This window comes from Phoca vitulina, unplaced genomic scaffold (genome assembly GCF_004348235.1).
Source record: "Phoca vitulina isolate PV1807 unplaced genomic scaffold, GSC_HSeal_1.0 scaffold22, whole genome shotgun sequence".
Classification (NCBI taxonomy): domain Eukaryota; kingdom Metazoa; phylum Chordata; class Mammalia; order Carnivora; family Phocidae; genus Phoca; species Phoca vitulina.
In genome coordinates, this window is record NW_022589725.1 from 9,947,171 (window position 1) to 9,963,022 (window position 15,852).

Genomic DNA, 15,852 nt, shown 5'->3' on the forward strand with positions numbered 1-15,852 from the left:
ACAGGCCCCACGGAATGGCTTCTAGAGCCCGGAGATCAGAATAGAGCAGGATGGGCACAGACAGGGGTTAGTATGTTACTTAGCAGGAGTTAGACGAACTAGTTTCAAGTCCAAGCTCCTTGTCTTGCTGAATGTGTGAGCCTGGATTAGTTATTTTTCCTTCTGAGCCTCTGAGGCAAGTAGTAAAACCCATCTTACAGGTTCATGAGAATGAAATAGGGTAAGGTTATAAAACACTGTGTTGGCCTATGGTCAGCTTGCCAGGAATGAAAGACATTTTTAATCCTAGCTGACTTGTTTAGGCCCAGTATTTTCTGATTTTTTAATATGTGGCAGATGCCTCTAGGGAATCTGCCTAGTTTGTAGGATCACAACCCTTTTCTACGGTTTGGATCTCAACCTTTCCTTCCTTCCTTCCTTCATTTGAAATGAAATAGGGTCAAGCTAATATTTATTAGAGCTGACTGCGCAAAGCTCTGTGCTGAGAGCTCTTCACAGACACAATGCATAATAACTAGAGGGCACGGGCACTGGCCCCTCCCACAGGCAGGTGAAGAGACACATCTAAGGAGATGAAGTGACCTGCTCAGCATCACATAGTAAGTGGCTAAGCCCAGACTTGAAACTGGGTCTGTCTCCAAAACCAACCTCACCAACCTTGACTAGCACTGTTTAGACACTGGCAAGGGCACAATGCCCTTCCATGAGGGGCTTATAATCTAGGATGTCCCACTCGGCAATATGCAGTAAGGTATCTAATGCTGGTGATGCCAACCACAGGGTAAAGTTTGAAAGGAAGGATAACCAGGGTGGAGAAACTCTCCAGTTACAAAAAGTCTCACTGACCAACTGAGGACAGGACAGAATGACACCAGTGAACATTAAAGATGACAACATTGGCAGGAAAATGACACAAAGAGGCTCTAGAAGAGCATGATTTGAATAACCAAAAATTGAGAGCTGTTCTTGGGAAAGCTGATAACCAGCAAATATTCTGACAAAATGGACTGTTCTTATGTCAGGGCTGCAAAGTTAAAAGTCAAAGTAAAGGGGCGCCTGGGTGGCTCAGTTGGTTAAGCGACTGCCTTCGGCTCAGGTCATGATCCTGGAGTCCCGGGATCGAGTCCCGCATCGGGCTCCCTGCTCAGCAGGGAGTCTGCTCCTCCCTCTCCCGCTCCCCTCTCTTGTGCTCTCTCTCTCTCAAATAAATAAATAAAATCTTTAAAAAAAAAAAAAGTCAAAGTAAAGCCATCATAGAATTGTATTGAAAACCTTATGCCTAACAAAACACTTCACTCATTCTTTGCTCATGCTAAGAATTAGCAGCTAGGTGCAATTACAACATGAACCCTGTTAAAGAAAAAACCCATTTTCCTACTTAACTTCCATTTATCAAGTGCCAATCACCACTTTTCTCCTCACTTCTTCCCACCTCCCCACCTCCCACCCCCAGTGACTGTCATTTTGTGGGCATTTCCTGTAACCAGGATCTCTGGTTTCATCGGGCTCTCCTGACTTTGCACCCATTTTAACCCACCAAAAAACACCTATGATAAGCACATTTAAATACAATTTTACAGTAAGTACAACTTTATAATAAACGTCTTCCACAGAACCCTACAGGGAGAGCCCAAGCACTCAAACACTAAGTGAAGAACAAGGACAAGTGAGCTACATACCTTTAGGGAGCTGGATTTGGAGCCACTGTCCCCCCTACTCCTGTCTTGGTCTAGAGGCCAGCCCAGACGTGGAGAGAGAGAACCATCACCGTTCTCATGGAGGGGGTTGACTGCGTCGTCAAGGGCAGAGCCCCGGGTCTCCACCACCAGCTTCTGCTCCACAGCAGGGTAATAGGCGCGGGGCTTCTGATAGCAGTGCTCGCTGGTGATATAGGACTCCTCCACAGACCGGGGTAGGGGCAGGGGCAAGGGCTTCTCCACCGCCCCGTTCAAAGTTCTATAGCTTGGGACTTCCTCTTTGCTCTTGGCTTCAGTGACATGGATGTGTTTCGAATGAGATCTGCCCTCTCCTGAGTGCTGTTTCCAAGGCTGACACCAGAGCTGCAGATCAGGATGCTCCCTGCTTCTGTCGGGAGGGCAAACGTACAAAGGGCTTTGGAGTAACTGGGACCACTGGTGTCTCAATTCCCACTCTCCCAAAAGGAAGAGGAACTCCCCACTTGGGCCATCTGGCTACCAGCCACCATTTACCAAGCAAAAGGGAACATAAATCCATGGTCTCTGAGGAGCCCACCTGTAGGCAAGCTCCCACTGTGAACACTCATGGTGAGTGAGACTGGGCTTGGGGTCAGAAGACCTGACTGCATTTCAATTCAGCCACTGATTAGTAGAACAGCTATAATGAGTCACTCAGCCAGACTCATTCCCATTCCCTCCTCTGCAAAACTGGGCTAACCATCTGTCTGCCATTAGCCAAAGAGTTTGATAAAGATTAAGTGAATTAATTCAAATAAAGTACTTTGTTGGCAGCAAAGTACTCTTCAAATGTGAGTTACTAAAAATAACCTAATAAGCAGGCATGATAATCCTGGCATGCAATAGCTTTCAGTTACAAAATGCAATGATGGGGGCACCTGGATGGCTCAGTCGGTTAAGTGTCTGATTTTGGCTCAGGTCATGATCCCCGAGTCCAGCATCGAGTCTGCTTGTCCCTCTCCCTCTGCCCCTCCCCCCTCTCGTTCTCTCTCTCTCTCTAATGAATAAAATCTTTAAAAAAATGCAGTGACAGGGTGCCTGGGTGGCTCAGATGGTTAAGCGTCTGCCTTCGGCTCAGGTCATGATCCCAGGGTCCTGGGATCAAGTCCCGCATCGGGCTCCCTGCTCGGCGGGGAGCCTGCTTCTCCCTCTGCCTCTCTCTCTCTCTCTCTCTGTCTCTTATGAATAAATAAATAAAATCTTAAAAAAAAAAAATGCAGTGACAATGGGTCGAGGGGGCAGGAATCAAAATCATCTACATATAAGCCATTAATAGTTTTTAAAAAATTCTTCTAAAATCTTTTACTCTCACCATTCCAAGGAGAAAACTTTGTTATTAAAGAACAGGGATTCTAATCCTTTTTTGAGCCACAGACTCCTTTCCTTTGAGAATCTGTTGAAAGCTCTGCCTGCACATATGTGCACATAAAACTCTGTGTTAGTAGTCTCCCAGAATCATTCCCTGTTTGAGTTTTGACCCAACGGAGGATCATTAAATTAATCTACTGGATAATAATCAATTGTAAGGCTCCACAAATTTGCGTGTCATCCTTGCGCAAGACCCATGCTAACCTTCTCTGCATCGTTCCAATTTTAGTCTAAGTGCTGTCGAAGCGAGCAGCATAATCAACTATAGAAAAAGGAAAACAGAATAGAAAATATCATAATGTACCATTCTAAGTAACAGTAGGTGTTCTGTGAAATTTTAGTTTCAGTTTTATATATGTGAGAAATATAAAACATATTTCTTACTGTGGAATAAAAATTTTATTAAGTTTAAAAGCCACTACTCTAGATAAACTTCACCTTTTAACTCTTCTTTACTACCCAGAACTTCCACTACTACCTTTGATCATCAAATGAAAAGAAGGAAAAAAGAGAGGGAGGGAAGGAAAAAAAAAACAGTGGGCTTCTCAAGTATGGCCCATCGTTACCAGAGATCCTAGCTGGGAGGGCAGTGCCCTCTAGGGGGCGTTTGGAAATAAACAGACAGGTGCTACTCACATTTGGTTCAGAGATGGGCAGAAATGTGTTGCATGACCTTTCTAACTGCCACAATGACTGACAGGTACTACTGGCATTTAGTTCACTGAATCCAGGGATGCCTAACATCCTATAATGCTTGGAACAATCACACATGATTGGGATAAAGAATCATCCCACGATATAGTCAACAGTACCTTCCCAGCCCCCAGCTGAAAAACACTGAAACCAGATCAGCAGGAAAGCACAGCTTAACTCACCAGCAACTCCCATATATGGGTACCCCTCTACACACACTTGACTGAATTCCTGCACAAATGGAATAGGCCATACATATGAAAGCATGGAGTGATCCTACAGAACCTAAAATTATGCTCCCAAGGGGCTACAAGTATCCTTTCTCAGCTCTACCTCCAACAATCACCAAAACCCCTCCTATTCACTGGAAAAGGACAGGAAATGAGTATCAAGGGAGCCTAGGTCCCTGGACCAGTGCCAGCAGGGTATCACAGCCTGTCCCAGGAATCCAAGATGTCAGACACACCTCTGAAATCATAACTGCATCAGGGGAAATGAGAGTCATCATTAACGTTCAGGTTTACTGCAGTCTGAAATCTGTTAACTGGAGCGTGTAAGCCAGAGTATGGACCTTCTCTTGCATGAAAATCATGTCTTTGCTTCCCCCTTCCTAGAATTTTTGCCCTTCCAGGTAAGACCTGAAGCCCCAGCTACTACTCCACACACACACAAAAAAACCCTCCCTGGCCTTTTTTGTACACCCTGTCAATCATGAAGAAGGAAGGTACAGACATGCATGCTACTTTTTAAATGACAACAGATGCTCTGAGGTTACTCCCAGGTTTATTATTTGCCTTTGAAAATAAATCCGCCAGGCCACTTAGGAACAGTATTTCTGAGAATGAGGCCCCAGAGTTTGTGATAGCAGAGACTATCCATGTGTACACAGACATACTGGGACTACACTCCCTCTGCCCAGGGTCTCTTCTCCACATATAATGATGAACAAGATCTCCCTATGCCCTCTTCTGAATTGCTAGAAGTCAGGTTTAATTCCAGTACAAAGTCACTGCTATAAAGATGAAGGATCTAAATGGGAATTCAGAAGGGACAAGGTTCCAAAATATAGGATAAGGCCAGGAGCAGTGGCATTTCAGTAAGAAGAAAGAAACGCCGTCTGGTTATTAAAGCCGAGACCCCAATAAGAGCTACATGTCTTTCTCAGAGCTTATATGAAAGTGGGTCATCTGACACACAGAATGCAACCACAGAAGGGGAATTCACACTCAATTTCACTCCTCAAACTTCTAGCCACTAAAAGCCAGAAGTCCAGTTCCAGAACACCTAAAACTTTGCATGAGCAAACCACGAAGAGAAAAGACTTACTGAGCAACCACTATGCTAGAGAGCGGGCCTGCCAATATTATCTCTTCCAGCAGTTTTCAATTTTACTTTGTTTACCGGTCAAGGGTGTTAAGGATGAATGGATAAACAAAATCCAACATTACCTACAATGGAATATTATTCAGCCTTTAAAAAGGAAGGAAATTCTGATACAGACTGTAATACAGATGAACTTTTGAAGACACCGTGCTAAGTGAAATGAGCTAGTCACAAAAAAGACAAATACTGTGGGATCCCATTTATATGAGGTATCTAGAGTAGTCAGATTCACAGAAACACGTAGAATGATGGTGGCCAGGGGCGGGGAAGAGGCAAAGTGGAGAGAAGTTGTTTAACAGATACAGAGTTGCAATTTTGCAAGATGAAGAGTTATAGAGATTGGTTTCAACAAGGTGAATGTACTTAACACTACTGAACTATATATTAAAAACAGTTAAGGGGAGGTGCCTGAGTGTCTCAGTCAGTGAAGCGTCTGCCTTCAGCTCAGGTCATGATCCCACGGTCCTGGGATCGAGCCCCATGTCTGGCTCCCTGCTCAGCAGAGAGCCTGCTTCTCCCTTTCCCTCTGCCTGCCACTCTGCCTACTTGTACTCTCTATCTCTCTGTCAAATAAATAAATAAAATCTTAAAAAAATAATAAAATAAAATAAAAAATAAAAAGTTAAGACTGTTCATAAATTTATAAAACATAAATTTTATATTGCGCATATTTTACAATAAAAACAATTCAGAACTGTATACCAAAACAGTAAACAAACTAAACTATAAAAACATACACCATATTTTGATTATGGTGGCGGTTGCAAGGGTGAATACATCTGTCAATACTCAATGAACCTGTAAAATGAGCAAACTTAATTATATATAAATTCTACCTGAATAGGGTTGTTTTTTTAAAAAAGAATGTTTATTGTGTAACTGACATATTCCCCTCTCCCCCCGCCCCCGAGGGGGTGCACCATTCCTGGAAGTACTGCAATACCAGGTCAATGCGTGGAGTGGTCAGAGCAAGCTCCTATTCCATCTCCTAGTTCCAAAATCCATTTAATATATTGTCCTTGGATAGAGGACATATCAGATATTAAACTGCTAAGAACAGACACTACACTTGACCTTAGCCAAAAGGCTGAGATGTGGTAAAGGTCTCAAACTCAATGGTCTTATCACTGATGTTGTGGCTTTCCAATTTCAAATTTATCCTGCCTCCCCCCCCCCCCCCCGCCCGCCCAAACCATCTCAAATCAGACTCATCCCCAAAGCTACATGTGCCACACTTACTGCAAGATGCTCATCTTGAGCTGCAGGCCATGGAGAACCTCGATCACTCTCTGCACATCTCCAAGAAGCTGGTGGGTGGCCACGATCTTCTTGGCATTCTGGTGGGAGTAGTTCTCTTCTAAAAAGGCCAGGCCATGCATATGTCCCCTGCTCAACCACTCCTTGTCATACCAGTACTTGAAGCCAGGCCTCTGACCTAAAGCAGTGACAATGAGAGAGTTAATACTCGGCCTGAAGGAAACCCAGACCATTGTATCATTGCACAGTTATCACATAAATTACTGGAAGGATGGATTGGTGTGTTCATTTTATTTATTCATCCAATAAACATTTACTTGGCACCTACTATATCCTGGGCTCCCTTCTAGGGATTGGGAATAAGGAAGTAAGACATGTAAATTTCCTGATCTCCCAGCACAGGCCAGAGGTGGAGTGGGAACCTAGGTATCTCTCTAAATTTAAATCACATCATTACATCTCCTGTTTAAAACCTTCAATGACTTCCTACTGCATACAGAAAAAAAAAAAAAAAAAAGCCAAAGCCCTAACACTGGCCTAATGAGCCAACTGCACCCAGTCCTTCTTGCCCTCCTTGCCCCACCCTTACAGCCCTTACAGTGGCCTCCTTTCAGTTTCTGGAACACATCCATCTTTTTGGTCTTAGGATCTCTGCTCTAGCATCCTCTCTGTCTGGAGCATTATTTTCCAAGGCCCCTGAAGGACTGGCACCTTTCCAATTCCTCAGATGGGCCTTTTGTTACCTTCAAAGTAAGAAAGCCTCTTCAATGCCTCCTAACTCCTTCCCTATCTGGTTGCTAACCTCCCCCGCCAAAGCATTCATCCCTATCTAACATCTTCTTGCTTATTTGACTTATTTTGACATCTGTTTCTGACCCTGACTCCACTAAGAGCAAGAATAATAGGAACCATCTTGTTCATGATTGTATCCCCAGCATATGGCAAAAGACATCTTGAATGGATTTATCAAGTGGAAAGAAGCTCCAAGTCGCCCTTCCAACTGTCACCTACCACCTTACTAAATATAAACAGTCAGGCACCCTCCGTTCTCTGAACCTCCATTTCTCATCTAGTATAATGACAGATAAATTGGATGGTTTCAGTGGTCTTGCTCATTACAGGGATCCTTAGGAAGAACTGAAAACAACTACATGTGACTCGGCAGTATTTCCTGCTCCAAAAGCCCAAGGAACAATTTTCAACCAGACAAGCGTTTACTTCCCAATATCTATAAAAACCCTGAAATGACCCATATAATCCCTATCAAGGTCCTTCAGCTCTTTCTGGCTTTACTAAAACACATGGTAGGGATATACCTCGATTCTGTAAAAAACCTCTTTAACCTTTAAAGAATAAATCTGTTAGGTTAAACTTCCAGTCCAAGACACTGCAGAGTCAAACACAGGCTATAAATATAAATGTAAAAGACATGGAGCACTCGATTCAAGGAGGAGTCTATTTACAGCGCTGGCAATTAGAGTTGTAAAAGTTCAGCAAGTGCAGAGGAGTCGATGAAGATGGCGTGCATGATCTGTAAAAAGGGAAGAGTGGAGGGAGGGGAGGAGTGAGAGATAGTAAAGTGGACAAAGGGGATTCTGAAGCGGCGCTAAGGAGCCCTAGGGATTATGTGCAGCGTCTCAGAGGCAGCTGCTGCACAAGGGGCCTGAGCAGGAGGATTCAGAGCAGTGCCACTTGTTTTACGAAACGAAGGTCAAAGACCATGATTCTCATCTCCTATCTGGCACTAACTTGCTGACTGGTCTTAGCCCCGTCATGTCCCTTCTAGGCCTATATTTGCTCACCTATCAAATGTCAGGGCTGAACTAAGTGGTCTCTCAGATCCCGCCCATTAATAATATTCTATGATTCATAGACTAATCTTCTGACCATATTCTTTCCTGGGGATAAAGGGACAAACAGGCAGATTCCTCTCCATCTATGAACTAATCTAGCACAAGGAGATACAGTGTCACAACAGAGGTCATCAGGTCCCAAGGGGACACACTTCTAAAACACAAACTACGGTGACTAGCCCCTCCCTACACAACCAGCAAAATCAAGATCTGACCCCACAAGTCAGTTCTAATTCCAATTTGCTTTACGAGATTGGGAAAGTCATTCATGTCCCCAGGCATCAATTTCTTCCTCATAAGCAAAAACGGGAATAAGAGCTCCCGCCAGGCCTACCTCATAGGACAAAAAGAATCAACAGAAGTAGAGGCACTTCAGCATTGTCTAGCCTTGCCTAACCTTGGGATCATGGAACTGGAGCCAAGGGGAGAAACCTTACAGGTGGTGAAGGGAAAAGATATCACCATCCCATTGACACCAAGACAAGAACCAGAGATATATAAGACTTCTGGAAAAGGGAATCCAAGAGCCACAGGCCAGCCGAGCCAGCCATGGAACAATGAAACTAAATGATCCTGTTAAGGAATTAATTCGCTGGTTTGGGTAGCAATCAAGCCCTATCAACTACACCTTTCCCCTTCCCCTCAAGGGCTTATCTCTCTTCCAGGTAGCAATGATGCAATGGAGGGCAGGTGCCACCAGAGGGAGCAGAGGCAGGTTCCTAACCCTTCAACAGCCCCAAAAAGCCAAAGACAGAGCCCACATCTTCATGAACCCTCAATAAAAGGAAAAGGTGCTTGCTCCAGCAGCACATATTCTAAAACCAGCTCAGTACAGAGAAGACTGGCATGGCCCCTAAGCAAGGAAAGGATGACATGCAAATCTGTAAAGCATTCCAGTTTTTATAGTTTCAGTCATGCAAGATGAAAAAGTTCTAGAGATCTGCTGTACAACATTGTGTTTATAGTTTATAAACAATACTGTACTGTACACTTAAAAATTGGTTAAGAGGGTAGATCTCATATTACATGATTTTTACTACAATAAAAAAGTAATTCTAGGGGCGCCTGGGTGGCTCAGTCGTTAAGCGTCTGCCTTCAGCTCAGGTCATGATCCCAGGGTCCTGGGATCGAGCCCCGCATCGGGCTCCCTGCTCAGCGGGAAGTCTGCTTCTCCCTCTCCCACTCCCCCTGCTTGTGTTCCCTCTCTCGCTGTGTTCTCTCTGTCAAATAAATAAAATCTTTAAAAAAAAAAAAAAAAGTAATTCTAGCTCAAGGCCAGGCTTTCCACAGGCTTCCCACATGCTCTCTCACTGCTAAGTTCAGGACAGCAGTCTACCAGGTGAGCTAGCAACAGGGACAAGGAAGAGTCAGTCTAGCCAATGTCAAAGAAATAAGTCTCAAGACCACAGACAGCGAGGCTGCTTCATGGCCAGCTGTGGAAAAGGTGACATATTGTTAATATCCCTGACTCCAGAAATCTCTACCTGGAGGGTCTTGGCAAACATAACAGGTGTATTTCTCAGGCACATTCTCTTCCAGTAATCCCATGCAGACCCCATGCTGCCAGCACTGGCACTCTTCACACTGTTAGAATTAGAGAAGCAATAAAAATTAAACTCAGAAGGTATCCTCCATCCAGAAGCAAGACCCACTGTGGGGGGCAGGGGCAGTGGGAGGGAGAAGGAAAGGGGAGGGAGAGTACTCCCAAATGACCTGCTCAGGAGCTGAGCTGCAACCCCTCATCTACAAGTGTGCTGGCCACGAAGGCGGCCACCAGCCAGCCACCTGTGGCTCTTTACATTTAAATTAACAAATTAAGTTAAAATTCAGCTCCTTAGTCCTATTAGCCACATCTTAAGTGCTCAAAAGCCACATGAAGCTAGTGGCAATTGCACCGGACAGCACAGATGAAGACCATTTAGATCTATAAAACAGTGCTGATCTCAGAAAAATGACTATTTTCACTCCCGTTTCTAGAGGCTTTAACTTTTCTGATCACTTTATGAGAACAGAGAGAAAAATGTTCAAGTCCTTAGAGGAAGATTAACCTGGAATGACTAAAACCTGAGTCTGAATTCTAGCTCAGACATTCATTAGCTGTGTGACCGTGCACAGGTCACTCCTCCTCCCTGGGCTTCAGTCTTCCCCACTTGCAAAATGGGGTACTCTTCCTACTGACCATGGGGGCTGTTTGTGAGCAATCACGGTCACATATAAAAACGTCCATCAAAGAGCTCAGCACACAGCCTTCATGCACCTATTACTACTACAACTGGGCAACCTGATTTACTTTGATACCTCCTGGAATAATCACATGCTAGCACTTGGAGTTTATTCTCTCTAAATCTTACCAAAGGTCACACAGCTGAAGAGAGGCAACAGTGGATCAGAACACAGGCCTGTGTAATGGTAAAGCTAGTAGTTCTTTCACCCTGAGGCTCCGCTGCCTTACTTGGATAAGGGGGTAGAGGGAGAATGGGGAGAAGGAGGGACAGGAGGCAGAGAGGGAAAGAAAGGAGGAGACAGTGAGGGCAGCACAGAAGTTGTGTGGATGGCCTGAGGATAGTAAGCCTGAGGGCTAAGGGTCTGGAGAGAATGGAAAGAAAAAATGATGCCAAATGAGATACTAGGACACTTCATGGAATCTCAAACCAGGACCCTAAGCCTTTAACTATGCAACCAGATGGATAGCTCTGGAGGGTGGACAATGAGCCTCCTTCCCAGCATGGCCTTTGAGGGTGGGCCACCAGCCTGGCCACAAGGGACTAAGGTCCAAAGCTCAGGCAGTCCTCGGCTGTCTGGAGTCAGACAGGCCCTAGCATCAAGAGGGCTTTCCTGGGCAGATATGAATCCTCTAGGAAGCTAACCGCATCAGAATCAACAGAGGCAAAGCTGGAAGACAGACTTTAGCTAAGATCTGATCCAGATTCTTTAATTTACAGATGAAGAAACTAAGGCTCAGGGGGAAAGTAAAAGCTGCACAATAACAAAGAGTTAGTTGCAGAAAAACAGAATTAAGAATGAAAGTCTGTCTCACCAATAACTTTTGAAACTTCTTGAGAACTGGGATTCACTAAAATTCAATCAAATACAGCTAAGTTGAAAACTTCAAAGTAACTTTTTTCGTATGGGTTTGGCTAAAAAACATTATTCATTTTTAAAAGTTTAAATTTAGAAATGGACACGAATAATAACTGAAAACATAAAATATCTAAGAATAAACCTAAGACTATCTAAGAATAGAATATCTAAGATACCCAAGAATATCTAAGAATAAAACATGCAAGATCTCTGTGAAGAAAATTTTAAAATAGTATTTAAAGGACACAAAGACTTAAGCCAATGGTAAGGAATATCTTATTCCTGGATAGCAACAGTCTTAATCATAAGGAAGTCCTTTCTCCTTAGGTAAATTTATAAAAATAATGTAGTACCAAATAAATAATAAATTAATAGCTGTAGAACTGGATAAGCTGATCCTAAAATTAATAGCCAGGAAATTTGTAAAAAAGAACAAAAGGGGGTACTAGCCCTATAAGATATTTTAAAAATATTATAAAGGTAAAATAATTAAAATAGAATTGTATAAGCAAATAGATGGAAAAGGAGAATCCAAAAAGCGATCCAAATACATACGGAAATAAAATAAACAAAGGTGACATTTTGGTAATGGGGCATGGTGTTGGGACAACTGGGTAGCCATGGCCCTCACACCTTATACCAGGATAAATTCCAGGTGGATCAAATATTTACATCGCTTTAAGAAGAATAAATGAAACTTCAAAGGTACCAGAATCAACCATGACAGAATTCTGTTACAAATTTTTCTATAAACTTTTACTAACTTCCATTAAGGAAGCAACTGTTACCCAAATTTCAGAATTCATTAAAGAAAAGTTTGATATAGTTGACTCATAAAAACAAACAAAAAATCTGAAAGTCAAAAGACAGATGACAAAGTGGGTACAAGTAGTTGTAACTGTCCTTGCAGCCAATACAAAACAAGGTCTAAAAAAGCCTCTACAAATGAGTAGGAAAATGACCAACCATCCAATAGAAAAATGGATAAAGCACATGAACACACAGGTCAAAGGAAAATATCTAATTCTTAAAAAGATGTTCAAATCACCCACTAAAAGAATTAATGAATAGTTACTTGAATTAATATAATTACTGTGAAATCAACCACTAATAATATGCATACACATTAGTATTTCTAGGTTTGGGGATTACATATAAATACCAAGTAATTCTTTATACATTTATGTACTGCCTGAAGTTTTGATAATAAACATATGCTTTTATCCTAGAAGTGTTATTCTCATGAAAAATTATTTACAGAGCATAATTTTCATTTATATATACATGTGTATGTGTATTCTAGAATATTAACAGTGCTTATCTCTAGGTAAAAATAATCTGGGTAATTGTTTTCTTCTTTGTGATTGTCTGCATTTTCCAAATGCTACAAGTATGAAATTTTTTAAAGATTTATTTAAAAATAAATTACAGGGGCGCCGGGGTGGCTCAGTCGGTTAAGCATCTGCCTTCACCAGGGTCCTGGGATCGAGCCCCGCGTCGGGCTCCCCTCTCAGCCGGGAGTCTGCTACTCCTTCTCCCTGTGTCCCTCCCCCCATTCATGCTCATTCTTGCTCTCTCTCAAATAAATAAATACCTTTTTTAAAAAATTACAAAATGGCTATACCAATAGACTGTTTTTTCACTTAGCTTTTTTTTTAAGATTTTTTTTATTTGAGAGAGAGAGAGAGAGAACATGCATGCCAGCAGGGGGAGGAGCAGAAGGAGAGGGAGAGTGAGAAAATCTCAAGCAGACTCCGTGCTGAGCGTGGAGCCTGACCAGGGGCTCAATCTCACGACCCTGAGATCATGAACTGAGCTGAAATCAAGAGTCAGACACTCAATGGACTGAGCTACCCAGGCACCCCTTTTTCTCACTTATCTGAAGAGCAAAGCAAAGATAAAGTTTGATAATATCCTATACTGAAAAGGGTGCTCCTAAGACTGTTCACTGGTACAGGCTCCAGGGCAAGTTTATATAATATTGCTATGACAAAAATATTTATCAAAATTATAAATGCACATAACCTGTGGCCCAGGAATTCTACTTCCAAAACTTGGCCCAACAGGTGTACTTACACAAAATTATTCATTACATTATTGTTAAAGTTAGAAACAATCTAAATGTCATCAACATGGGAAGGGGTTAAATAAATTATGATCCATCCATTATGCAGCCATTAAAAAGAATAAAGAAGCTTTTTTATTTTTATTTATTTTTTTTTTTTTAAGATTTTATTTATTTATTTGACAGGGAGAGAGACAGCTAGAGAGGGAACACAAGCGGAGGAGTGGGAGAGGGAGAAGCAGGCTCCTGGCTGAGCAGTGAGCCGGATGCGGGGCTTGATCCCAGGACCCTGGGATCATGATCTGAGCCGAAGGCAGATGCTTAACAACTGAGCCACCCAGGTGCCCAAAGCTTGTTTATGTTTGAAAATGAAATGGGCTTGAACTTATCTATTGTTAAATGAGAAAAGATATTGAAAATACTACATATAAAGTAACATTGTGTTAAAAAAAAAAGATGGTTGCACAGCAATATAAATGTACTTATCTAATGCCACACACACTTAAAAATGGTAAAATTTTATGTTTTTACCACGAAATAAAAAAGGGCAGGGGGGAGTAAGAGAATGTATTTGTTAGCCAAAGAGTGTTTCCAGAATGCTACACAAGAAGCTGATAAAGGGTGGTTCCCATGAAGGGGAGGTGGGGTCAGATTTTTTTCTCTATATCTAGGTATACTTTTTGGACTTTGAACTACATGAATGCTCTAGCTAGCAACAAACAAACAATACAAATTTTAAAACAAACAAAGCTTTTAAAATGGACTTCCGGTTAAAACTGCTACACACGGGCGCCTGGGTGGCTCAGTTGGTTAAGCAACTGCCTTCGGCTCAGGTCATGATCCTGGAGTCCCAGGATCAAGTTCCACATCAGGCTCCCTGCTCAGTGGGGAGTCTGCTTCTCCCTCTGACCCTACTCCTTCTCCTGCACTCTCTCTCATTCTCTCTCTCTCAAATAAATAAATAAAATCTTAAAAAAAAAAAAAAAACTGTTACACAACTTTTACTGGGTTTGGCACCTAATACGTATTTGTTAGTCTAAAGCAAACTACAGCCAAGAGGCTAAATTCAGTTCAAGTCCTGTTTTTATAAGTAAAGTATCATATGAACACATCCATGCTCATTTATTACATAATGCCTATGGCTGATTGGGGCTAAGCTGAATAGCTGCAATAAAGAACACATGGCCCTCAAAGCCTACAATATTTATCACCTAGTCCTTTAAGAAAAAGTTTGCCCAAACCTGCCCTAGAAAATTAAAATAATTTAAATATCAAATGGATTTCCTGAGGTTCATTTTTATGTGGCACCCAGATTTCTCAAATATTCATGATTATTAAGTAAGATTTTAACCTCCCAGTGATTTAAATTATTAGCACTGGTAAATAAAATCAAATAATAATTTACTTGAGTAATGTTAATACCAATCAAATAATGAAAATGATCAGAGAAAATTACTCCTCTAAAGTAATATATGCACCTTCTAGGAAACAAACTCTAAATGTATTCTAGGGTAGTGCAAATTACCAATGTAAGTAAAAAAATTTATTTAAAAAATAATCATTGGATCTTCCTAGATGATGAATACATTTAAAACTAGATGATGAATACATTTAGAAAGTTTAAATTTCACTTGTTCCAGAGCTCCCTCCAAATGTATGCCTTTTGCTAAAGTTACTGAGTGGAAAAGGTACATTGCTCATAATGACAGGGAAAGTAAAAAACTGTCCCTCTATACCACAAAGCCAGCTGGACAGCAAGTGGACAGTAGAGAAAAGTCTTCTACAGCAAAACACGAAGTGTTCTGAAGTGAGCTCATCATCACCACAATACCACAGGAAGCCACAAGCGTTGAGCTGAGCTAAGCTAGGGGAAGGCCATGCAGAACCTGGGAAGCTGGAGATGAAAGTCAGTTCCTGACTCTCCTGTTACAGCCGGTACGGCCTCAACAGCTCCAAACTTAAGTTTCCTCATAGAGCACATAATACCAAACCGAGCTCTACCTCCCTGAACACCCCATCATCCTTGCTACTTATAGAAAAGTCAATGGGAAAAGTACAGTGGATCAGAACTGGGTCTCTTCTACTGATTAGCTGGAACAGCCCTGCCAAGAAGGGCCTTCATTACTCACCCACTAAAGATTTCTATGGACAAATGAAGACCAAATCAGGCTTCCAAGGCCAGAACTGACCACACGCCCAGAGAGACAGGATAAAAACTAACCATCTTCAACACCCTTTTAAAAACCAAACTTAAAAAAAATTCTACTTAAATGATAGTTTCCATGTTGTATAAGTTTCCAAATTATAGTCCACTGAGCTTCAGAGGTTCTGCAAATGGGTATCTTTTTAAAAATAAGATAATGTTTTAAAATTAAAACAAAAAATGCACACTCAAATGTGTCCCAAACTTAAAGACAACACAACCTACCAGTACACA

At 42.0% G+C, this 15,852-nt stretch overlaps 1 protein-coding gene, 1 non-coding gene and 2 pseudogenes across 3 annotated transcripts in view; 1 reads left to right on the plus strand and 3 right to left on the minus strand.

Moving 5' to 3' along the window:
- PHF20 (PHD finger protein 20) overlaps positions 1-15,852 on the minus strand; it is a 132,120-nt gene that overhangs the window by 8,274 nt on the left and 107,994 nt on the right. For both annotated transcript variants that reach the window (XM_032420193.1, XM_032420194.1), the window contains 3 exons: positions 9,754-9,853; positions 6,399-6,594; positions 1,680-2,085 (listed from right to left, as the gene is read on the minus strand). In XM_032420193.1, coding sequence (XP_032276084.1) covers positions 1,680-2,085; positions 6,399-6,594; positions 9,754-9,853 — 702 coding nt within the window. The remainder of the gene's footprint in view (positions 1-1,679; positions 2,086-6,398; positions 6,595-9,753; positions 9,854-15,852) is intronic.
- On the minus strand, positions 3,230-3,338 carry LOC116642102 (annotated as a pseudogene).
- LOC116642084 lies at positions 6,069-6,258 on the minus strand. The gene has a single exon (XR_004301283.1). It is a non-coding gene; the product is annotated as a U2 spliceosomal RNA (small nuclear RNA).
- LOC116642112 lies at positions 9,061-9,172 on the plus strand (annotated as a pseudogene).